Source organism: Rhineura floridana, chromosome 3, assembly GCF_030035675.1.
Source record: "Rhineura floridana isolate rRhiFlo1 chromosome 3, rRhiFlo1.hap2, whole genome shotgun sequence".
Taxonomy (NCBI): domain Eukaryota; kingdom Metazoa; phylum Chordata; class Lepidosauria; order Squamata; family Rhineuridae; genus Rhineura; species Rhineura floridana.
Genome location: NC_084482.1, coordinates 96,547,574 through 96,572,329, shown reverse-complemented (window position 1 = coordinate 96,572,329; position 24,756 = coordinate 96,547,574). Strand labels below are relative to the sequence as shown.

The following is a 24,756-nucleotide window of genomic DNA, read 5'->3' as shown; positions in this document are numbered from 1 at the left end:
AGTTTTTGAGCTTTAAGATAGCTGCGCTCCCAAAACAACTTTTGGGGGAAGTTTAGTGCGTTGCTGTTGCCTGCTTATTCACTCGTTCCTTCATCCGCTATGCCTAGTACTGCTGGGTCAGGTGATAAGGTTTTCAGTGGCCATTTTTGTGCTGGCCTGTTTTGCCTTTTCAGTGCATAAATAATTTACAAGAAGGGAAAATTATTTAGGAAATTTCTTATTCGGCTGGGATGTTGACTTAGTTCCCTGAATTTAGATAGCTCTCAGAACAGAGTGCACTCATCTGCTTTGGACATTACGTGTGACATGCAGTGCTTTCGTTTTAGTTATTTTGTGTGTATGTAGTTTTCTTGCCAGTGTTGTGGGTCTCTTTTAAGGATATGATGAAGAAGGTATAGAGATGGAAGAGGCTTCACAAGTAATACAGTAAAGCCCCACTCATATGGTGGGTTGTGTTCCAGACCCCCGCCTAAAAGCAAAATCTGCCAAAAAGTGGAACTCCTTAAATAAAATGGTGCCCGATGCCTGAAAAACACTGTAAAAGCGGAACAAGCGCCGTATGAGTGGGGCCTTACTCTAATTTTAGCCGCTGTATTAGCAGAACGCTGAAAAGTGGGGCCCTACTGTATAGCTCAACCTCTTGACAATGCAGGAAATCTAACTTCTATTTTATTGCTATCCTTAAATTGCAGTACCCAGAAATGGATACAGTACTCCAAGTGAGAACTGACCAACACAAAATACTGTTCCTTCTTATGATCTGGACACTATACTTTCGTCGACACAGCTTAGAATTGCATTAGTCTCGTTAGCATCTGTAATGCACCACTTACTCATATTTAGCTTCTTGTCCACTAAAGCCCCTAGATCAGGTCTTCCCAAACTGGTGTGTGGTCCACCAGTGGTCCGTGAGCTTCATTCAGATGGTCCATGACATGTTTGTAAAAATACAATTATAACTTATACAGCATCTAGCACAGCTCATTACAGTTGCTGCAAGAGGCAGAAAAATAATGAAGTGGACCACCAAGACCAAGCCTTTATAGAGATGTAAAACACCAGACCTAGGATACAGAGCCCCTTTGCATCTCACTTGTCACTTTTCTCCCGGTTGATGAGGCCTCTTTCGGTTAGGGTCCATCAACCAACTACAAATCCACCAACCAACATCTAGTCACAATTTAACAGTTTGGCAACAGGAATGCAATGGGCAACCTTGTTGAAAGTATTTCTGAAGTCAAGATGCACTATATCATTCTGCTGATATATATAGAGAAAGATAAGATTAGTGTGGCATGGTTTGTATTTAAGAAAGCTGTGCTCCTGTTTGTAATCACAGCATTATTTTCTACATGCTAAATTATCTGTTCTAGAATCTTTCCAGATACCAAAATTACCAGTCAGTAGTTGCCTGCATCCTCTTTCTCCGCAACCCTAATTCTTTTTGTTTACTACGTTTGTCTGCCCCTGGACTCCCAAAATGTCACATATTTGCTTTCCCTTCATGGATTCATCACTTGAGATATATTTTTAATAAAACTTTTAAACCAAAAAACAAGAAGGCAAAGAAGAATACTGACTATAGATGGAAGCTTTTTTTTTAATTATGAACTGTTCCATTTACAGTTCCATTATCCTGGTCGAAAGCAGTAGATTTCAGCAGAAAATCCATCTGTCTGTTTGACTTTCATCTGGCTCTGTTTGCACTGCTGTTCTTTCAATACTGCCAATTGGTCACTTCATTTAAGGAACTGTGTTTTTTCATGTGTGCATATTTGGTTTTTGGTCAGATTGTATCATGTGCTAGGTATTCACAAGGCTCTGTTAACAGTCATTTCTTGTATATGCAAGAAAAAATGGTTGTGAGTACAGTAGGACTTCCTTCAGTATTGAGCAAATGCAGATTTGGAGCTTATGTATGTATTTTGCTCTTGAGAATGACAGTTTGGCACAATACAGAGACAATTGTTTGAGACAATAAAGATGGGGTGGACTTCATGCATCTGTTCTTATGAGAATGCAGGTGGTTTTGGCAAAGAAAAAGACTGCAGTATTGCAAGAAATACATAATCATTGCTCATGTGTGTGACTTTTACATGGACTTGCAGAAAGCATGATGTTCTCCTTCCATTTGTAGAGTGAATGTATAGAGAAGGAAGTGGAATTGCATCTGCTGGCCTGCCCATAGCATTTGCCTATCTGTCACCCCTGATGTCTCCATATGCAGTCAAATACATCTATATGTGTACAGTTGGTCACAGGATTCCAGTGCATTAGAAGGACTGTATGTTTGTCGAGACCCCTATCATGTTCAGTTAAATGTGCAAGTGGTGAGTGGGTGGGCTGATGTTGGGGTGTTGCCAGCAAGCAGTTGCACCTTCCCCATGGATTCACTGAATGCAAGGGAAGAAGGATGACTGAAGAATCCTATAGTTGATATGGGAACATGAGACTGTTCAGTGAGAAGATCTGAGGATCTGGGATGCAATGGCATAAGTATGCTGATGACATCCAGCTCTGTTATTCCTTTTCTTCAAATTCTGATGCTGCTATAGAAGTGCTGGACGAGGATAGACTGATGAACTGAAACTCAATCCTAATGATAGACAGGCTGTTGATATTATATGTTTGCTTGGTTTTTAGTGATATGTGTATCCTTTTCTGTCAAATGGTGCTGTAAGCAGCTAACAACAGTAATACAAATACTGTAATAGTAGGTAATAGATCAGCTGGTAGGTGATTCATTGGATTTGGGAGGCAGCATTATCCCCTCTTTGGTTTGGGTTGTACTCTTAAGGATCAGGTTCATAGTGTGAGGGTGATACTAGATCTGGCCCTGTCTTTGGAGGGTCAAGCAGCCATGATGGCTCAAAGCACCTTTTACCAGCTTAAACTACTACTGTAGCGGCGGTGGGGTTGATGCTGGTGGTATAATGTGATGCACATGGGCTGCTTCATTTCCTGATATACCTCCTCTGTCTGGTCTCCCTTCTGTCTGCTGCACACTCAGATACTGCTGCTAGAGAAGGGGTTTACCTTGCCACAGCCTCAGAGTTGCTGCTGAGGACCTGCAGCGAAAAGAATGCTAGGGATAGGGTAGGGGACCCAGTGCAATGATGGTGAGCTGCTCAGCTGCAGATGTCATAGCAGCTGTGGGGTGAGAAGGGCCATTAGCGGGTGCTTAGCGCATCACGGGGACCAACTCCCCTTTGGTTGCCCATGCCATGCTTTGTTGCTCCCTGGCACTCACCTCTATGCCACTAGTCACAGGACACTGGCCTCCCTGTCTCTTCTGTAACTGAAGTTTCAGCCTGTAGGAGGCAGGCGGATCACCACTGAGAGCCTCCTGGCTCTGATGGTGGCAGCACTCCTGTTGGAAAGCCAATTAGCCAAATTCCTGATTTTCTGCTAGCAGCGGAGCCTGTCATTGGCAGCATGGGTACTGGGGATGCCATGGGGCTCCTGTTGCTGATCCGCCTGCCTCCCACAAGCTGATGCCCTAACTTTGGGATCCAATGGGAAGTCTTCATCTAGACTGGCAGCTGTGTAACATACTAGTGTGCAGTGCTTGGTGGTGCTTGTTTTATATGTTTATTTCTCCGATTTGTAGACTACCCAAGGCAACAATGCACAACATATAATAATACATAAAATATAAGAATTATTATAAACAGCCCAATGAATAAAACCAAGCAATATAGCAATAGGATGAGAACAATAAGACCAAAGAATGGTTACTAATTTTCTCCAAATACCTGGGGGTATAGGATTGTTTTTACTTAACAGGGAAGCCCATCAGAGTCTTCACTGTCTGAAGTTCCAGAGGAAGGGCATTCTAGAGTCAGGGAGTCACAACAGAGAAGGCCCTTTTGTGTGTTACTGTATAGCGGACCAAGGTGACAAGGACCCCCATACCACCCCCAGTTAATCACAAGGCCTGGGATGGATGTTGTAGGAGAAGGTGCTTTGACAAATATGAACTGACAACCAGTTGATAATCTGCTGAAGTTTTGTGTTATACACATGGCCTCTAGGAGTTTACCTGCTAGATATATATATATATATATAGTAATTTAGAAAAGAAATTCTGTAGGTGGCTTGAGAGATATAGATCAATGAACTAGTTGTCAGTTTATAAGAAGAATTTCATATTAAAGTTAATGGAGAATATTTTTTTCTTAAAGCCTGCCGGATATAAATGCCTTTCTACATTTTTCTACCTTAAAAGAAAAAACCCCAAAGAATTAATTTAACTACAGTGAGAACCCTGGAGCAAAATTATTTTTATATTACTTTGACTGAAGGAAAAGAAGCCAACAAATTGGATGCTCATATATATACTATTGCACGCCTCCCCAATCTCTGAGCGGTGAGATCTCAGGGGTCCCTGCGCTCATCCAGGGTTTGGTTTCCTTTGGGAAGAAGGTCAGCGGAGACTGCGGTTGCATCTTTTGTTACAGCGATCACAGAGAAATGGCCCAGAATGGAATATCACCCCTGGAATGTGAAAGGTGTTTTAGAGAAGGCAACTCCTCTTCCTCCCAGTCCTTTATAGCTGAAAGGCGGGGTCAAGCTGTAGGTGTGTCAGGGAACAATAGAAGCAATTTGGGGGACAGAATGAGAGACAAAGAGGGCTGAGCTGAGACCTGAAGGAAAAAGGAACCTTTTGGGGGGTACGTGGCTGCCTCTGTTGGGATCTGATGTGGGGCAGTGGATTTGCTGTTTGTAGGAGTCCTTCGCCTATGCTTAATTTGCATATTTGTAAAGAAATATTACAAAACACCATAAGTCTTCAGTTATCTCTTCTACCAAACAAAAGTAAACCATGCTGATTGCTGTCCTCTGAAACTTCTCACCTGTCAGAGAAATAGGAAATGCATAGCAGTAGGTGAAACTATGAACGTTATTCCACTGAGAGCTGGGAGAAGCTTTTATCTTGTGGTGCCTAAAGAAAAGGTTGCATCTGAAATTTTCCTCATCTGATTGTCTTCATATAATGTGGTGGTCTTCCCAACGTGGATCCAATGCATTTGGAAATGTCCAATGTTCTTTTTAAAAAAAAAACTTCAAAATTTTGTATAAGACGCTGTGTGTTTGTGTCTGTCCACATGTACAGATTGTTGCAGTGCTCAGCTCCTTCATATTTTTTCTATCCCCACTTTGTCACATTGCCAAAATGATGAAATGGGTTGCCAACTTTGTGGGGCCAGCAGGCACAGCATTGGAATTCTGAGAAAGTACAGTGAATGCCAGTCACAAAATGACTGTCATGAGTGTGTAGCTTAATATAAAAATGGGTGTCACATCTGAAAAAGCAGAAGAATGCAGGCATGACACCCCCCATCAACAGAAAAAAGACACATCAGCCACCCTCACTCTCACTCACAAAGAGAAGCTCTTTGCACCTCTTTTTTGTTTAGAAGGGAAATGGAGGCTGTTATGGAAGGGGGAAGCAGCAAAGGTCAGTCTCTTACACTGCTTTTGCCTTCTGCAAAGCCAGAATGAAGGGAAGCAGAACCTAACCCTTGCCACCACAGTTCACAGAGAACTCAAGAGAGACATGCTGTTGGTGAGCTGGCCAGAGGATTTAGAGGCCCTCTGTCCTAGTCTTAATTTTAGAGGGACTTTGATGTAAAGGTTTATTAGATTTTGAGCTTGTACAACTTTCTAGGGTTATCAAAACATTTGTGGCCATTATTTCTTTCCATTTTAGGCTGTATGATGGATATTGCAGAGCATCCTTTGATCAATATGTCTCGCTCAGTTTTACTGCATGCTTAAATCTTCCTTTGTCTGTCAGAGGATGACTTCTGGATTCAGGGTTGCCATGATTTATACATCAGAGCAGTCTCAGTTTTTTTGCACATCAGTCTTTCATAACTGTATTCAAGCATTTTATCTCAAGCCACAGATTTTTGTCCATGGACAAAATATTGCTTTTGAATATATTTAGTTTAAAACTGTTATTTTATTGTGGATTGCAGTGCTATATTTTGATACACTTAGTATATGAGAACATTTTTGAAAATGACATTTGCAGAGGTTTGAGAGAAGTGTAAACATTTCATTTCAAGAAATGGAAATGAATTACCTGAATATCAGTTTGTTTTTTTAAAGTTGGATTTTTAACATTTTGCATGCTATCAAAACAGTCTTGGGATGGAGTCATGCAATGACAAAGTGACCCCTCTCTGCATTCTTTTGTAAGGGACCCCACCTATGTGGTCATTGTGTGTTTTGTAAATACACTCATAAATCTGAGTCCTTCATCAACCCTGCAGACTAAATAATTTGTTTCTTCTAGTTCTCAACGTTGGTAGCTGTATTGTTCTACACATTATAGAATGCTAATGTGAGAAACTGCATGCGCAAAACAAAAAGACCTTTTAAGAACCACATAAGCAAACATCTCAGTAACGTCTGTGGCAACAGAAAAGGTGCTCCCCTGACAGGTCTTTTCTGGAATGCATATGTACAGCCAGGGATTTCTCTGTTGGGGTTATAAAAAGTTCAGTGAACCCAAGCAACAGACTTCTGCTTCAGAGAGATTTGTTTTGGATATATCAACTCAAAAGTTTGTCATAGTGACACTTAGGCTGAATGAGGATTTAGGCTGCAATCCAGCACACACTTACCTGGGGGTAAGTCCCATTGAACCCAATAGAACTTAACTCTGAGTAGATATTGTTATGAGCATGGGGTTGGAATGGATGATTCCTGGGGGTCCGCTTTCCAGCTTTTGATTTGGAATCCTGTGCCTTGGGGCTGGCTCTGCTGGCCAGATGAATTTCTTTTGCTAAACAAATAGAGTAGCCAGGTAGGACAATGGGTCTATCAGTTGCCCAGTAACTGGTGAATGGGCCAGGAAGACCCTGTTGTCATTGAAACTCTTCAGGAGAGCCTTCCCCCCCCTTCCTGGCGGCTAGCAGAAGTTTGTGCTTTGAGTGTTTTTAGAAGTGTCTAGAGAATGGCTGGGGCTGGAGGCAGGCAGAGAGGCTATCCCTCTGCACCATGGCTTTAGGATGCCTCCTGCGACCCAGATGGAAAAGCTGGATATTGGACTGCTGATGCCTTGAACCCCTCCATTCTAAGCTCAGATTGGAATGTGTGTAAATAAATAAACCATATTTCATAAAGACACCGCAGTCTCCGCTGACCTTCTTCCCAAAGGAAACCAAACCCTGGAGGAGCGCAGGGACCCCTGAAATCTCACCGCTCGGAGATTGGGGAGGCATGCAACAATATGTATTGGATTGCAGTCTTAGATTATTCATCTCTGTTATAATTTAATGTCTAGTATATGTAGATAATGCTTGCAGTTGGGGACGGATGAATCTGTAAATTTTGGTTCTCTTTGTTTCTCATTTTTCCAATCTTAAATTTGGTTCTCCACATATTTGCATCAGTTTGCTTTTTTTAAAAAAAAGTTCTCATGAACATCTACATTTTCATGCAAATTTCTCCTAATAAACACATTTTGTATGTGGTCTTAATACACACATTTTGCAAGCAATTTTCCCTAATGTAATATTATTTTCAGAAATACCTGCATTTTAATGCAGACTTAACGCTAATATATGCATATTATGTACACATTAGTTGACTAGAGAACTGCATTGCAAAATTTTGAGAAGTGCAAATTTGGAATGAAAACTGTTTCGTTTCATGTATTTTTTCAGAAAGTGCAAATTATGTGATTAAGGCTGCAATTCAGTACACACTTACCTGGGAGTAAGTCCCATTGAACCCAATGGAGCTTACTTCTGAGTAGAAATGTATTGGCTTGCAGCCTAAATTTCTCTTCCCTATTCCTACTTGCATTAGTAGTTTTTTTTGGATGTAGCATTTTGCATTGTGAGAAAAGGGGAATTTCCCCCTTTTTGTTGTTAATATTTTTGTATATATCTACTCATGACTCAACTATTACCCATGAATAAATTTTCCAACATGATAAGTTACATTAGATCAGTTCAATATCTGGAGCTATGTAAGAGAGACTCTTTTGTATCTAATCTTTCTCATGGTGCCAGATGGACAGCTAGTATTTGAACAAGTTGCTTCGGCTGTTTTGTGAAATTTGAAAGTTTAAGGTACCTGGTATACTTTGTTTTTGAAATGTTAGTTCATAGTGCTTTGAAATTTCATTTAAAAGTAGATTAATATTCAGTTTAATATAATAATTGTAGAAGAACTGCAAAAAATTGTTTTAAGAGGTATCTAGCTTAGCGGAAAGAGTTGTCCCTACCACTTGTATTTATGTTTAGGTTTACATAATGGTTTTAAATGATGGTCAAATCATTGTTAGAGCTCTTGATCAAGTGATGACTTGAGGTTGTCATTCTATCTGGTGGTGGCTTCCTGCAATGTCACCCTCAGTCTTCAAATTCTCAGATTCCTTTGTCCTGCTGGGAATGAGAATTACACCATGAAGATGTGATCCAAAACATATCTCTAGATTTCTGTAAGCCACAGAGGTCCGTGAGTCATTTAGTGCATGGCGCCATCTCTGGATAAGCATTTTTCTAAATCTAAAAGTGATCATGTAAAGAAAGAAGCTGTTCCCAACTTGAAGAAATGTCTGTTTCTTGCTTATGTATTCCCGTGTGTTGGAAGGCATTATTTGTTCCATCCGTTATTTGTTCACTATGTGATTAGGGGTGATGCATGAAAATGCATTCAAATGTGCTCTCAAAGAAAAAAAGATTATATTTTATGTTTCTGCCACTGAATTTTTAAGGAAGAGAATACATGAAATATTGAAGGAAGTGTAGTAGCCTTACATGATGGCAAAGGATCAAGAGTTGATTTTACCTTCTTAGCTCCTTTCCTATTCATTTCATTTTTACAAAGTTGGGTCACCCCAGCCCTGTTTAGATGATGCAAATTTCACCCTTAGTGAGCATATTATTCATATTTAATATGTCTTGCAAAGCTAATGCCAGTGTTTCTACCTTGTTCATAAGCGCATGCCAGAACTGCCTTGTTTAATTATTTATACTGAACTTGGCAACTCCTTTTCACCCTCTGTGGTGCAAGGGTAAGGAAGTCTTCCATTTAAACTTTGATGTCAGAAGTATCAAAGGTCATTGAACATATTTACACTGAGATAGTTTTATGCTTCCATGACTGTTCTTAGCTTTTCTGGGGCATTTTGCTGTATTATTTATTCATTATAGGTGACTAGGGAAGCAAAGTTGTTGTTGGACTGGTGTGTGCATGTTAGAAATAAGATTCTCTCAAGAACTTTCTCCAGAGTTGTTTCTTCGGTTTCACTGGGATTACACCAGATTGTGGTTTAAATCATCCTTATATATCACTAAAAAGATGTGGAAATGTGAAAGAAGTAAGAGCAGTACTCAGTCCCAAAATCTGGGTAAAATAGGCATTTTGCACATTTGAGAAAACTCTAGGCCAATTAACATGACCATTGTTGCCTGATTTTTAGGATTTGGCAAATTATACAGCCTTCAGGAACAACCCCAGGTCACTCTACTCATCCCTTCCTTGCTCAGCTCCATGTGGCAAATTAGTATCTTACAGCATGGGAACCCTTTTACCCAACCATTTTATTAAAGCATCAAATAGCCAAGCAATCTGATCTAGAAAATTAAAATCAATATTCTAAAACAGCAGCGACTTAAAAATCATCTTGACTAAAAGCCAACTGGAACAACTGGGTCTTCGAGGCTTTTTTGAAGGCCAATCAGTCACACGTCACTAGGGATGGCATTCCACAGACTAGGGGCCACCCCTATTCTTGTATGTTGTGAGATAATCTGAAATTATCATTTTTCAGAAGACAACTTTCATCTGGTAATACCCATAAGTTTTTCTCTGCACACTTTTGTGATGGTAGTGGTGTCCTATAAATATTTACAATACAGAAAAAAATAAAGCTTCACATTATACTTTTCCTTCATACACTGTTTTTGGTACCACTTCTGGCAAAGAATTCAGTTTATTTAGATGAATAAGTGAACAGATGTAGGATGCTGCCATATTACTAAGCTATACACCTGAAGCATTTAATCAGGGACATGTAGTCATTGATCTACACTGAATATGAGTTGTAAAACTGGTAGTATTCCACCATTGTTAATTACTCTCATTCATGTATACAGTGCCCATGAGAGAGCTTTAGATCAGGTCACCCGCAATAACCTCAGGTTTACTCATTTTGCATCTAAAAAAAAAATGGATCTTAAAAAGAATGGATGATGACTTATTATGGAGTGAGCACAACATGAAAATATTGTTCATTACAAACAGATTGGAAATTGCTGTGGAGACGAACATGCAAAGTGGATGCATATGGAATAGATTCACTCACTGATCATATTTTAGAGAAATGAAGTAGGGAACGGGAGGATAAGCAAGGAACTCATTGATGGGCTTTAATGAGTCCCTGGCTGGCAGTATCATTCAGCGCACAGGGCAGTGTCAATTTTTCTGTTCCACTCATAGATATGTTGTTGTACTATTTGTCTTACTTTGTTTATCAAAAATGCTTTCTTGATCAGAAACCAGGAGGTCTAGATTTTTTGTTTTTTGCCAACAAAAGATTAATCCATCCCAAACCAATGTAACATCTTCGCATACAATACAGTCTATGTCTTCTCTTTTCTGAAAATCTGGGTCCTTGTACAGAATATTCGCTTTTAGAATGGCAGCTGATGTGAAAGAAAGTAAATGTGCAATTTTCTTTGCAGAACTATTTGTGCACCTTTTGCTTTGCATTATGAAAAAGCTGAAGGAATATTTTTTCTTCTCTATCCTGTCTTTAATTGGTTCCTCCCCGCCGCCGCTCCCCCCCCCCCCATTTTTCTTACATGCTGAATAATTGGGGCAGGCATTCTTTCCTTTGCAAAAAGACACACATTATATACTTGGCATATAAAGGATCTGGAGGCAAAGTTGTATAATATCACACCATAAATTGTTGAAATGCATTATATGGCATTCAAACTTATTTCATTTATGACTGCCAGTTTTTGGATAAAGCCTGTCATTAAATAGTGAAAGGCTTTTGTTAGGATTTCACATTTATGTGGACTGCTGCATTTAAGTAGACATTCACCACTTGTAAGTCATGCCACTATATCAATGGACAGCGTGTTATTTCAGCAGATTACTTACACCCCTTTTTGTCAGACTCCCGGGTTGTGCTCTTAACAGTTTCTCAAGTTTTATTAGAGGTTCAGAAAATGTAGTGTCCTAAGCGGCGGTAACACAGCCGAAGCTCTGCTCATGGCCGGAGTTCGATTCCAATGAAATGAGGAAGTCGAATCTCTGGTAAAAGGGGTCGAGGTCCACTCAGCCTTCCATCCATCCGTGGTTGGTAAAATGAGTACCTGGCATATGCTGGGGGGTAAAGAAAGGCTGGGGACAGAACTGGCAATCCCACCCCATATATATGGTCTGCCTAGTAAACATCGCAAGACGTCACCATAAGAGTCGGAAACGACTCGCACTACAAGTGCGGGGACACCTTTACCATTTTTTAAGCAGCCAAAAGGGGGGGCATTTTATTTTAGGCATCCTTTACTGTGAAGTATGTTGTATCTTACAGCCTTATTCAATTGTGGTGAATAATCATTCTTTTCTGCTATGTCAATAAGCAGCAGTGAGCCTTGGGCGCTCACAATTAGTCCTTCTCTTTTAGACCCATGAAACTAGAAACATCTTCCAGTTTTAAACAAACCACAGTTTCCTGATGACTGAACTTGGAGAAATGTGGTTTGTTTAAACTCTTAATTAGTAAGAACAAATCAGGATCAAACTGTGATATCACATTAGAGCTTAAGCCAGAGTTCCTTAAGTTTGGACATCACAGAAACTGTTTAAAAACAAAAGCACATACTTCTGGTCCCCATCTCTGGCATGTGAAAGAGGAGGAAAGGAAAGGAGGCACACAAATCCAAGACTTGCTGTAGCAGGAACCCATTTTATTTCTGATCCAGGCCTATATGTGTTAAGGCAATATAGCAAATTTAGAGTAGAGGCCTATCTGAACTTTCAAGAGCTTTCTTATTAACTAGATGCAAATCCTAAATGGAAGCTTGGCTTATTCAAAGAGTTATTGGATAGCAATATGGCTGTTAAAATGGGCAGAAATCAACTGTGCCAAAACCAAAGTGATGTGTTCATCCGCACGTGTGGACTCTGTTTTACTTGTGAACACTGGGTAGTCATTCAGTTTGTGAAAATCCTTGATTTGTTTCTTTTTCAATCATTTCCAGCAGTCTTTTATTCCAGCGGAGTGGAGGAGACTCTGGTTGTACAGGGGCTTCTGTGATAGTCTTCTGAATCAGAGAATGGAAATGCAACATCCTTGGGCCAAAGGGGCTCTGGCACCATAGGCTCATCCTTTGGAAGTGCTTCTGAGGTTGACACTACATACACTTCTCCCTCTGACTCTGAATCCTCAGCTTCATTCCCTGAAGAAGGTGAATCTGGCTCCAGGGTCATGACACATGTTCTTTACCCAGAGCAACCAATGTGACTGCATGCAGCTAGTGAGAACACCCTGGTCTAGTCATCACTGGACCTTCTGCTTTCTCTGCCTCCCTTCCAATCATTCTCTGCACTGGGCTGGTGCTTTTTTTTCATTGATTTTATTGAACTTTATGTAAGTTGCATCCAATAATAGGTTACAGTATAAATAATAAATACTCTTCTACAAAATGCATCAACATTAGGCCCTGTACAGTAATCAAGTTAAAAAGACCAAATCCTGTCTGCAAGTTTACAGTACTAAAAAAATAAATAAACAGGAAGGAGGTAGAAACAAGGGAGAATGAAAATTGGGTATAGACCCATTGTCACTAATTTTAAATAGGCGAAGAAATATTTTTCATTGTGGCCTTTGGGAATTAGCTATGACCTGTAGAAATGGTACTTTAGAGTTAATTTGGGTTATGCTAGCATTTAATATGGTCTGAAGGAACTGTTTAAATCATTTTACCCAGTGTTTAAGCAGGAGAGGTCAATCCTCAGTGGTCCCATCAATGTGATAAACCCACTGTGGGGTAGGGATGGATAAATCTGCCATTTTACATTCTCTTAAGTTTCTCATTTTTGCAACCTTAAATTCAGTTCTCCACATCTTGTGATTTATTTTTGGATGCAAATTTCTCCTAAATAACACGTTTTTGTATGCAGATATGACTAATATACATATTTTGTGAGCTATTTTCCCTAATATAATGCATGTTTGTCTTATTTTCACTAATATATGCATTATATGCACACTTTACCCTAGTATGCACATTTTTCTACATGTGTTTTCGTGGGAGAAATGCAAATTTTGAAGGATAGCTGTATTTTGGTTTGAATCTTATTTCAGAAAGTGTGAATTATGCAAGTTTGCCTTTAAATGTGAACTGAATTGAATTTCTCTTTCATCCTTCTTGAGAAGTGACCCGACATAGGGTCTTCTCAATAGTGGCACCATGGCTACAGAACTCCCTGCTCCGGAGATGTGACTGGCACCATCATTTACCTGTTGATGCCAGTTGAAAACTTATCTAGTCAACCAGGCTTTTTGAGGAGAACTGATACGAGTTATAAATTGGCTGCTGCTTCTGCTTGCTGTCTTAATGTATTGTTATATTCTAAATTGTTTTTAACATTTTGTTGTTCTTATTGGAGATTATTCCTGTCTTGTTGCCTTCTTCCCCCAGATCAAGAAGTGATGAAGGGCTTGATAGAAATGGCTAGCTGTAAACAAGTAAACAAACAGTTTTAATGCTGTATTTTATTGGGTGTGTGTTTGGCTGTGAGCACACTAGTCGCTTACAGCAAAGCATTTCCATTGGCCATATCTGGAGGGGGAATGGGTTGATCTGCTGATCAGTTGCAAAATCTCTTTGAACTGGATTTTTTTAAAAACAACAACACACACCTTCAAACTGATCCCACCAGATTTTACAGTAAAAAGGGATGGGGTTTGACTAGCTTCATGTGCCCTGTTTTCAGTGAAGTGAAGACACACTGAAATTGACAGAACAGTAGGTGTGTCTCTATTAGGGAGGTGGTGGGCTCTCCAACCCTGGAGGCATTCGAGAGGCAGCTGGATAGCCACCTGTCAGGTATGCTTTAACTTGGATTCCTGCATTGAGCAGGGGGTTGGGCTCGATGGCCTTATAGACCCCTTCCAACTCTACAGTTCCTAAAATGCTTTGGGAGACATTTTTTTGCCTGGAAAAAGAAGGGTCCATAGGTTCATTAAATAAGTAAGGTCAGGTGTTATAGGCTGGGAGAAGCGAGATTTTCAGGTGGTGCTGAGATGTTTACAGATACAAAAAGGAGGAAGAACATACGTCAAATGGAGGCAGTAAGTTCCAGAGAAAGGAGCTCTGGCAGAAGAAGAAGAATGGATGTGCACAATGGATGAAACAACCAAAGCTTTTGATTAAAGAAGATTACTGGGACCAAAGAGTCATTATGTGGGGAATCCATGAACAAGATCTTCTTTGAATTGTTTTTTTAATGGGGACGTGGGACAAATTAGATTGGGATAGCAGCACTGGAGGAAAAGGATGAAGCCTTTCTCCATTGCCAATGTTCCCTCCTAGTGCTGTTGTTACTACTTGGGGGCTGAATATTAGTTGGGAAAATGGCATGGGGGAAAAGGAATAACCCCCTTCTCCCCCAATGCTCCAAGTCACATCCCAGTCTCTTTCCATCCCTGCAGCTTCTTTGTTCTTTTAAAAACCCTGTTCTTTAATAAGGAATGTGCCCATATATCCTCCTCCATCTCCCAAACAGTGCTATAGTTCTTGTGATGTTTCATTTAAATTTAATGAGGGATCTAGCCTGTATAAATTGCAAGCACAACTCTGCATAAATAATTTCAAGTAATCATGCCTTTGCATAAATTAAGTTTTGCATACATTAAGTTTTATGAACACACATCACATTCATATGTGTAAGGCTCACAATTACATAGCCAAACTGTACAAACTATACAAAAACATAGCCATGCTTGTGCCTGCAGACATCATGCATAAAAACTATCCATTTTTTGAAGGATGTTCCTGTTCTGTTTCCCTCACTGAACATTTTAAAAGGATAATCGTGTGTAAGATTAATTTTGTACAGCACAATTCTATGCATGTTTACTTTGAAGTAAGTCCTATTGTTTTCAGTGGGGCTTACTCACTAGTAAGCATGTTTGACTGTTGCCTTGGTTATATTGCTATGATTCCCATAAATGCCTGTATGTTTCTAGTTGTTATTGAAACATTATTAAAGGGCTGCTAAAATATTGGAGGACTTGGTTGCTGTTATCAATGATCCGTTAACCTTTTGAATAGGTGACTGTCCTAGAGCACTCCGCACATGACTGTAGTCATAGTTTATGAAGCAGACCTTGTCGTCTATTGTTCTGACAGAGACTGTCATAATCTCATTGGGCCATTAGGTGGTGCTATAAACATGGTAAATAACACCAAGAGAATGTTTTATTTTTTTGCAGGATCAAAATTATTACTGAGGCCACAACAGGAAAAAAATGTTATAGCTAAAGCAAGACTTAATGCAACTAAAAGTTTATATATTGAATTTATAGAATTTCCTGTGTGATCTTGACTATGTGGTTCTCAGTTTCACTAGAGCAATTGTCAATAGAGATGTGTATTTCTGAAACCTCTGGTCAAGATTGTAAAGGTTTGAAATATGAGCTGAGACCTGGTGCCACTGGGTGGCCAGGTTGGGCACTGGCTGAGTGCTCTTGGGGCTGGGAGGGTAGAGATCCCACTCCACGATCCCCACCAGCATCGAATTGTAGGGCATGATCACAAATTGTGTCTGGATGGTGGCACGGATTGCAGAGCATGAGCTTCACTTTCCCAGGCAACATCACCACCCCTATGCTCATGCAGCTGGCACATACGTAAACGTGCTTGGTTGCACCACCTCTTGTGTTGCTGCATGCGCATGCTGCATGCACATGCATGCCATCATCCATGGTGGTGGCAGGGATGTCAACACAGCCCTGCAGTTATATTCGGTGATGGCAGGCATGTGCGCTGATATGGTGATGCAAGAGGTGGCACGATTGGTGCATTTAAGTGTGTGTGCAGGGGGCCCTGGGAACCCATGGTGGTCTGGTGCCCAAGGGCCTGCAGTAATAGTGCTGACTCTGTCTGAGCTGAAGGCCCTACATGCCAGGCTGAAGCAGCCAAGTGTGCTGTAGCAGAACATCCAGTGGAGGCCATATGGTTGGCAGGGGCTTCTCAGTGGTGGTTCCCTGTTTCTGGAATGCCCTCCTTGGTGAGGTGCATCTATCTACCTTATTATTAACTTTCAGGAAGAACTTAAAATCATTTGATAGCTGAAATATGCTGTTCTTGGCATCCTTGAAATTATTAGCTGGGAGGCTATATGACTTTTATATGTTTTTACATTTTTAAACAAATGTTTGTCAATGTTTTTAGATGTTTTTAATTGTTTTAAATATGTTCGCTTTGGTATTTACCGCCCAGGATTTCTTTGGGAGGAAGGAGACGATAGAAACTTAGTAACTCAAAATAAAAGTAATTAATAAGAATGTATTGAGATATTTTCTGGAACCCATATAAACACTTTGAACCAGAATATAATTTGACTGCTTTTTTAAAAAAAGTTTACTAATGCATGTCAAATGCACACTATATAATAAAGTTTTTAAAAGCTGCTTATAGACATTATTTAGAAAATGCCAAACGCTTTAAGCCTGTTAACTACCACTTTCATCCAATCCTTGTAACATTATCAACAGTAACAAAATTGGCACTGACTACATCCTTGAAAAATGCACAGTATAAAATCCTGGATATTTTTGTTGAATATATTTATTGCTGGACTGTGTCCAGTTGTTAAGTTGGTGCAGCCACTATTGCTTTTAAAGGGCACATTTTAGGACCCTAAATTTATCTTAGTAAAATCTGGTTATGGTGCTTTATTTCAGAGGTGTAAATTGCCTCCTATTTCAACTTTTCAAGACCATAATCACTACCATAAAATGCCCCTTTCCATTTTCTTCTTCCCCAACCCCCATGTTTTTGTCTTGCCGCTTGACAGATCTTGATGAGTTAATTCATTGGGTGACATTTTCCTATGTATATGTGCTTGAAAATCAAAGCTTCAATTTACATATTTATGCCATTTAATTTATTCTGTGTGCCTTTGGGGGATTGTATCAAACCATAAGGTTTCATTTTGCATAGTACCACAGAGGGATACAATTTATCAAGGCAGAAAAATGTGCAACAGGAGAGAGGGAGAGAGAGAGAGAGAGAGAGAGAGTGTCCAACCTGTGTTTAGAAAAAAGAAAGAACTTAATGCATGCTCAAATACAGAGCTCTGCAAAGGACAAAATGTGGAATTGGTCCTTTTCATCCAGCGAATTAAGCAGTATAAGCTTTCCTGGAGTATCACTGACTGTGGCAGCCTCATGCCATGCTTCTGCTACTCGTTAAAAAATGAAGAAGGGGGAGAGAAACTAGCGAGTCCCACCCCCTCCAGGTTCCACGGCTTTCTCAAAGCCATATTCCTTTAAGATGATGTAATAGTCATTTCCCTGGATGGTTTCTTTCCTGCACTGCTGAAACAACAGCATCTGAACTGCACTGGGAACTGTGGAACCACCCAGCTCAGCAACCAGAGCAGCAGCTTGGCTAGTGAAAGCAGAACAAGCAGCTTCCCTGGGCATCTTTTTTTCAAACTGCTGCAGGCTTGTACTCTCTCAGCCTGGCTGGAAACATGGGAGGCTCTCTGTCCTTACTGATGGAGAGGGTACCACTGTGGGATGCCACTGAAAGGTGTCAGTGCTCTTCTCAGTATCTGGGCTTTCTGCAAGTCATCTAAAGCAAAGCCCTCCTGAAATGCTCTCCTAAAGAGTCTTGACCTGGGATTTATACTGTTTTTGCCTCTCCCTCGTGGGTCTCAGCTATTGCTAAACAGCTCTGTTTCTTTTTGCTCCCAGTCTGGTTAACTTTCCTGTGCAAGGGTTTTAACTATTAACTTCTGCCTGGATATTGCCAACTGGACTTAGCTTATCTTTTTTCAGTCCCTTTCCTGCTTTGGATTTGCTTTCATTCCAGATCCAGACCCTGCCTGAGTGCTGGTTTTGGGGTTGCTTAGAAAAGGTTGCTTCCCTTCACAAGAACTATGCATTTGTGTAACCAAGGTAAGATTCGATGCTTCTATTCCCTCGTTTACATTTTCAAAATTAGATGTTTGTGCAAACCTGGAACAGGTGCTATCTTCTTTTTTTAACTTCTTCAAGTGCTCTTTCATCTAAGAAAAAATGATAGAGCAGGGTAAATATTCCCTTACACTGGTAGCATGTGGAGCATTCAAAACTCAACTGTTTTTTACTCCATTAAAATACTGTGGGGTGTTCCCCCCCCTCTCATGCATAGGGAAATAATGCTTTCTTATTTTTTTTCTTATTCCACAGGCTTGTGAATAATAAGAAAATGTGGCTTGACCCTACTGTTTGAGGCTTTGTTGGAAGACCTGGTTATTTGATTGTCTTTTGCGAAGTGAGCCCTTTTCATCTTCTGTTTTTTTTTTTTAAGGTTCAAGCCACCTGCCAGTTTTTGTGATCATTCATTTCTGGACAACTGGGAAATAAGTAAATAAAACCTGCAACCTGCTTTTCATTTTCCCTTTCCCACCTGTCCATCCCAATCTCTGTAAATGTTAGGAAACCCTTGGGGGAGCGGGTACAGGAGCCTTATTGAAACCTTGGATGTAAGTGTGAGTTCTACCACAACTTGTGGTTGGCTTGTTTAATATCATGGCCTTGAGTGGAAATTGCAGGACTTACCTTCCTCCCAGAGAACAAGCGACAGCTGCACATTCTTTCCCAGAGGTGATAGAGCTGAATGTGGGTGGCCAGGTTTACTTCACTCGCCACTCAACTTTAACAGGCATTCCCCACTCCCTGCTTTGGAAAATGTTCACCTCCAAGAGAGAGACGGCCAATGATCTAGCAAAAGATTCCAAGGGAAGGATATTCATTGACAGAGATGGTTTCCTATTCCGCTACATTCTGGACTATCTCAGGGACAAGCAAGTGGTCCTGCCTGACCATTTTCCAGAAAGAGGAAGGCTCAAGAGGGAAGCCGAGTACTTTCAGTTACCGGACTTGGTCAAACTTTTGACTCCTGATGAGATCAAGCAAAGCCCTGATGATTATTGCCATAGTGATTATGAGGAGGTTTCCCAAAGCAGTGACACAAGAATATGTGCCCCGTCATCTCTCATGCCTTCGGATCGAAAGTGGGGCTTCATTACCATTGGCTACAGGGGGTCGTGCACTATGGGCCGGGAGACCCAAGCAGATGCGAAGTTCAGGAGAGTCCCACGGATTTTGGTTTGTGGCAGGATTGCTCTGGTCAAAGAAGTTTTTGGAGAAAGTTTGAATGAGAGCAGAGACCCAGACCGGGCTCCCGACAGATACACCTCCAGGTTCTACCTAAAGTTCAGGCACCTGGAGCGGGCTTTTGATATGTTGTCAGAATGTGGATTCCACATGGTAGCCTGTAATTCCTCAGTCGCGGCTTCTTTTGTCAATCAGTACACTGATGACAAAGTTTGGTCCAGCTACACGGAATACGTCTTTTATCGTAAGTACCAGAGACATCTGATGCGATGACAGTTTGGGTTCAGGGCTTACTTGAACTCTGTTTCCTTTGGCAGCTTGGTTGTCTTCTTGGTTTGATTAAGCCTCATAGTCTTTGCTGTTAACTGAAATTTCATTCTGGAAGATCAGGATGCAATGAGGATACGTTTAGTATAAGGCTTTTGAACACACATTGATGGTGGATTCATTGGTGTGGTCTTGGCTAGGGGGCAGCACAGACTGCCAGAATTCCCTACCTCCTTTACTCTCCCAACAAATAGTCATGCATGCAAGTGCATGTGCGTGCGTACACACAAAAAGAGATGCATCTATTCCACCATTGTTAGCCATCAGTTTGATTATCTTGTGTGTCTTTTGAGTACTTGTTCAGTATAATGTAAGCCCTGGAAAGACACTGCTGGTTTAATTACAGAAAATGTGCAAAGGTAATAGATGTTTGGCAATAATTGCACTCCAGCAGCCGAGCCATCTGTGAATAAAGCTGACATGCTTCCATGAAGAGAAGGAAAAGTGAAATCTACTCACTTAGCTCCTCTCCAACAGGGGTCTTTTTCATAGACAAGATCTGTGTATTAAAATAGACACTGCATGGCTAAGGATGCATCTGCTGCATCTTGCCTTGGTAATTCTGATCTAAATGTCATAACTGGATACCTCATAACTGGATAATTTTACTCTGCTGGCTGGAATCTCATCAGAATGTTGGATTCAGTACTGAAGCTTTGCCATTATCTAGGGAACACTTTTGTCTGGTCACACCAGGATAGTTTTGATTCCATAAACCCTTGTCTGATCTTCTGTGTGTGTGGCTACAGTATCTTATTGTGAGTTTACTTCAAAAAGCAGAAGGATCAATTGGTCCATTATCACAACCAGCTTTTCACTATCCTCTTTTAAATGTGCTTTGTAACGACAAGTGTGAAGTTAGAGGAGTCTTATCTATTGACTTGTTGCATTCTGCAATGCTAAACAGGGAAGAGGGTGTTGATGTTGAAAAATAGTTCAGATATCTGAGAGGTGGTTCTAGTTAAGCTTAGTAGTAAACACAAATACTCATATTTTTTGTGTTTATGTTAGCAATGAAATTTTAATATGCCCAGATGTTAATTTCAGAACAATTCTTCCTAAAATAAAACATACTGATATATTGCAAAAAGGAATGGGAGAAATAAAGGCAGCAGTACCAGCTGTGTATGATTGTGAAGTTATTGATTATAGGTGACTGATTATGTTTGCTTTGGAAAAACTAAAGATCCAGAAAGTTGCTGGAGTTTTTAGTAGCTTATTTGCCCAAAGGTTAGGAATGAAGTTAGAAGCTGATTAGAAAACATCAGAGATTATTGATATTTCATAGTTAATGTAATCCATATTCAGTGCATTAGTTTCTAATTTTTCTTTTGGTCTGTATGTTCGCTGTCATGAAGACATAACTTTTTAAAAAGCAGGCACAAGTCACAAGAAGAAAATATTAAGGTTCAGCCTGAAATTCCTACCTTTTTTTTTTTTTAAGTTGAATGTTTATTAATTTCCCCCTGCTCCTAGGTTACAATCACTGGTCGTATGACAGCCATAAAATAAAAGAGAAATGGAAGCAAGAAAAATACAGCAAAGGTGGTTTACATTCCCCTGAAGAAATCTGAGTCAATTATGTGTAAAACTGCTCTGGATACAGTGTTGTTATTTAATTATTTAATGCATTTTAGACCATTTTTCAAGTGAACCTCACAAAGCAGTTTACCTTGCCTCTTTCTTGTAACGTGCAGCACCTTGCCAATGAGGGGATGATCCACAGACGGCCTTTTCTGTGTTGATGCTGCCTTCCACTCACCAAATGCAAGGAGCTGAGCAAACCGTAGTCCTTGGATATGAGAGGTGGCTCAAACACTTAACATGTAAAAACAAAAACAAAAAAACCTTATGGTGCTCCTGTGGCTGATGGGAACAGTTACAACAGTTCCTGGCCTAAGAACGGGTTCCACTTGCTTATGGGCTCTTGTTAATCCTAGAAGAGGCAGCTGCAGCTTGAGATGTTGCATAAAAGTTGGGTGGTAGAATCTTACGAGTACAAAAATGCTTGGGCCCAGAGCTAAGAGGGCTTGAACCATCACTGTATCTCATGGTACTGCATGACCCAGCCAATATGTGGATTAAGCTTTTATGATGTGCTAACTATCATGCTGGTGATGGTGTTATTCCAATTCTTTTGGGTGAGGGCTGAGTTAAAAACCAAAGGCGGTATCCACGAAGTAATTCCATTATCACAAGGACTTCTGGCTGTGCAATGGAACTTCCCCTCCCTCTCTTCTCCCTGAATGTCCCTTCAGCCCTCCCCATATCTGCTCCAAAAGATTGAGGGAGACCCCAGAACAGATTTAGGGAGTGTATAGGTGGCATGTAGGGAGAGGAGAGGGAACTTCTGTTGCACAGTCAGGAGTACTTGGAACTACTAATGGAACTACGTCACTAGATTCTGCCCTGAGGTCACTCTATTTCAATATATATTTTTAACCTCCTGCCTTTTACCCATAAGCCAAATCCTCTCCTTTGCCAGGTTTGTATTATGTAGCCTTGCCTTCAGCTCAACGTATTTATTAGTTGTACATATTTTCCCAAACTATGTTGCTGAGCATAGTTTTGATTTGTGAACTACTTTGTTGGCATTTATGGGGCTTCGAAATTCTAGATTTGCCTCCAGAATTTGTCAACTGAGGTGCATCTGTCTTAACCGGATTGAAAGACTTGATTTGTATGCCACACTGAACAAAGATTTGGTGCTATCTCAAAATGCAGGTATAGCTCTCTCAAGTGGAAAGGAAAAGCACAGTTGCGACAGGGAGGTTTCAAAAATGTTTTAATGTGACATGCAGTCTACCATATTCCATGCAGAACTCCACTAATCCACTACTTTTTCTTTGTAGCACACAAGGGACTATTCTTTACCTTCCCTTAAACTAGATGTACCTCACTTGACACATTTTGTACACATATGAAGACAGATCCGAGCTACATGTGGGAATTCCCTTTCCTTTTGGTCCATGTCTGAAATCTTCCGTCAATTTCCTCTTTAGAATGCTGATAAAATTAGACAGGATCAAAATTCTTAAATCAATAGCAGGGACCCTTTAGCTCCTTATGTCCACATGCCAGGACAGTTGCATTTCACTCCTTTCAGGGGATGCTTGTCTCTTCTTTACCCAATATCAGTTTAACTGATAGATTCTTACAAGTCAGTCAATAGCCCTTAGCAGCAGCCAGCAGAAGGACCAGTGGTGCAAGCCCCAGAGGTGCTGAACCCAGCATCACCAGCAAGCCAAGGCCTGTAAACTAGGAACCCCTTGAATCAAAGCTCCCTGAACTGAGATCCCCCCCGAGATAGCACCCCTTGTGCCATCCTCCCCTGATGAATTGGCCTCCTCACTTCATATTTCCCAGTGCTTGCTTGCTTGCCAGTACAAACAACAAGCAAGGCAGGAGCCGACTCAGAGGTGACAAAGTGCAAGTCTCTAAGGCAGAGGTCTACTGACTGTTTTCTCTTCGGGGAGTGAGCATAGCTGGAAAGGCTAGTCTTGCTGTGAGAAAGAAGAGGCCTCAACTGAGCTCCAGAACCTATGCACACATTAGTCAGGTGTTTAGGGCATTCACATGTAGACAAGGGAATGGGGTCTACCACTGAACGCACACCTGATGTTATGCAGCTGGCCTCGCCTGCCCATGCATTGAACATGCACATCTGAAGAAGAGTACATATGTACTTATGTGTGAACAGCAATGTTGGGTGAGGCCAGTGGTTGGCCCGCACCCTTTCCTATGCATGTCAGAGTAAATTGTCTGCTTGGAGCTATCCAAAGTCCTACCACTCCATCCTGACCTGTTTGGCTAAGCCACCCTCAGGCATCAGTGACTTCTCATGGGTTCCCACATGGTCAGGACAATGGATTGGATCCAGGAAGCAAGTGCAGATGCAGTTGACTGTGACCATGCAAAGTAAAGGCATGCTGAGACAGAGGCAAAGCAAGGCAAGACTGTGGCAATGAACAGCAAGCTGAGTATCCTTTTGCTTGGACACAAACAGCAGGCTTGAATTGGAACCTTTTATAAAGATCAGGGAATTGTCACATTAACTGCCCTGGACTATTGTTGTTCAAGAGTCTTCTTGAAGGTTTGAGGTCTGGCTGGGCATCCTGTAGTTCAGGGATGGGGAACCTGTCCAGATGTTCTTGGACTCCAAGTCTCATCAGTCCCAGCCAAAATGTCCAATGGTCAGGGATGCTGGGAGTTATAGTCCAACAATGTCTTGAGGGCCACATGCCCCCCATCTCTGGTCTTCCATCAAAGGAAGTAGATCCTTCCTTTGATCAATTCTTAGTGGCATGTGACACACTGAATCCACACCTGACAACTTCCTCAGTTCAGGAGATTCAAATGTTAACATTAACTTGGATTACTTCTCCCCGGATAATAGTGGCCAGCTGCTGATGGAAGTCAGTAAAATGGGAGGCATTCAGTGGCTGCTGAAGCTAAGCAGGGTCAGGTCTGGTCAGTGCCTGCATGGGAGACTGCCTGGGAACCATATGTAAGCCGCCTTGGGTTTCTATCATGAAAAGAAAGGTGGGGTATAAATGTAATAAATATAATAATAATAATATTGAGTGGAGATACCTATTATTTTAAAAACAGGAAGACCTTACGATATTCCTCTCATCCCTTGAATGCTTTCATCAGATTGTAACAATTTAAGCAAAACACAAAATGTAAATTTGCCTTTTGCAACAGCAGGTGATTTGAACGTTTACTGTAGTGATTATAATAATTTATATCATGCATGCTGTATAACAATATATGACTGATGGGACACAGCAATTATATGGGTGTATGTGTGTGCTCTCTTCATGGATATTCTACTGAAAAAATGCTGGGAATCAATACTGAGAGTGTCTAGAATGGTCAGAGATCCTTCACATCAAATTTCTGAAATTCTTTTTTCAAAAACTCTTAGGACCAATAAAACTTGACAGCTGGTTTTCCGACGGGACATTCCAGCTTTTTTGCAGCTGCACAGCTGTAATTATTTAATTAGAAGCTGCCAACTGTGCCTATATAAGCATTAATTCATCAAGCTG

At 40.8% G+C, this 24,756-nt stretch overlaps 1 protein-coding gene across 3 annotated transcripts in view; it reads left to right on the top strand.

The window, feature by feature from the left end:
* KCTD16 (potassium channel tetramerization domain containing 16) overlaps window positions 1-24,756 on the top strand; it is a 283,301-nt gene that overhangs the window by 237 nt on the left and 258,308 nt on the right. The window contains exons 2-4 of one of the 3 annotated variants that reach the window (XM_061616970.1): window positions 12,240-12,446; window positions 18,087-18,172; window positions 18,446-19,619. In XM_061616970.1, the coding sequence (XP_061472954.1) occupies window positions 18,788-19,619 (832 nt within the window). In that variant the 5' untranslated portion in view covers window positions 12,240-12,446; window positions 18,087-18,172; window positions 18,446-18,787. Of the gene's footprint in view, window positions 1-12,239; window positions 12,447-17,634; window positions 18,173-18,445; window positions 19,620-24,756 lie in introns of those variants that run through there. The other 2 variants (XM_061616972.1, XM_061616971.1) reach the window with 2 other exon arrangements.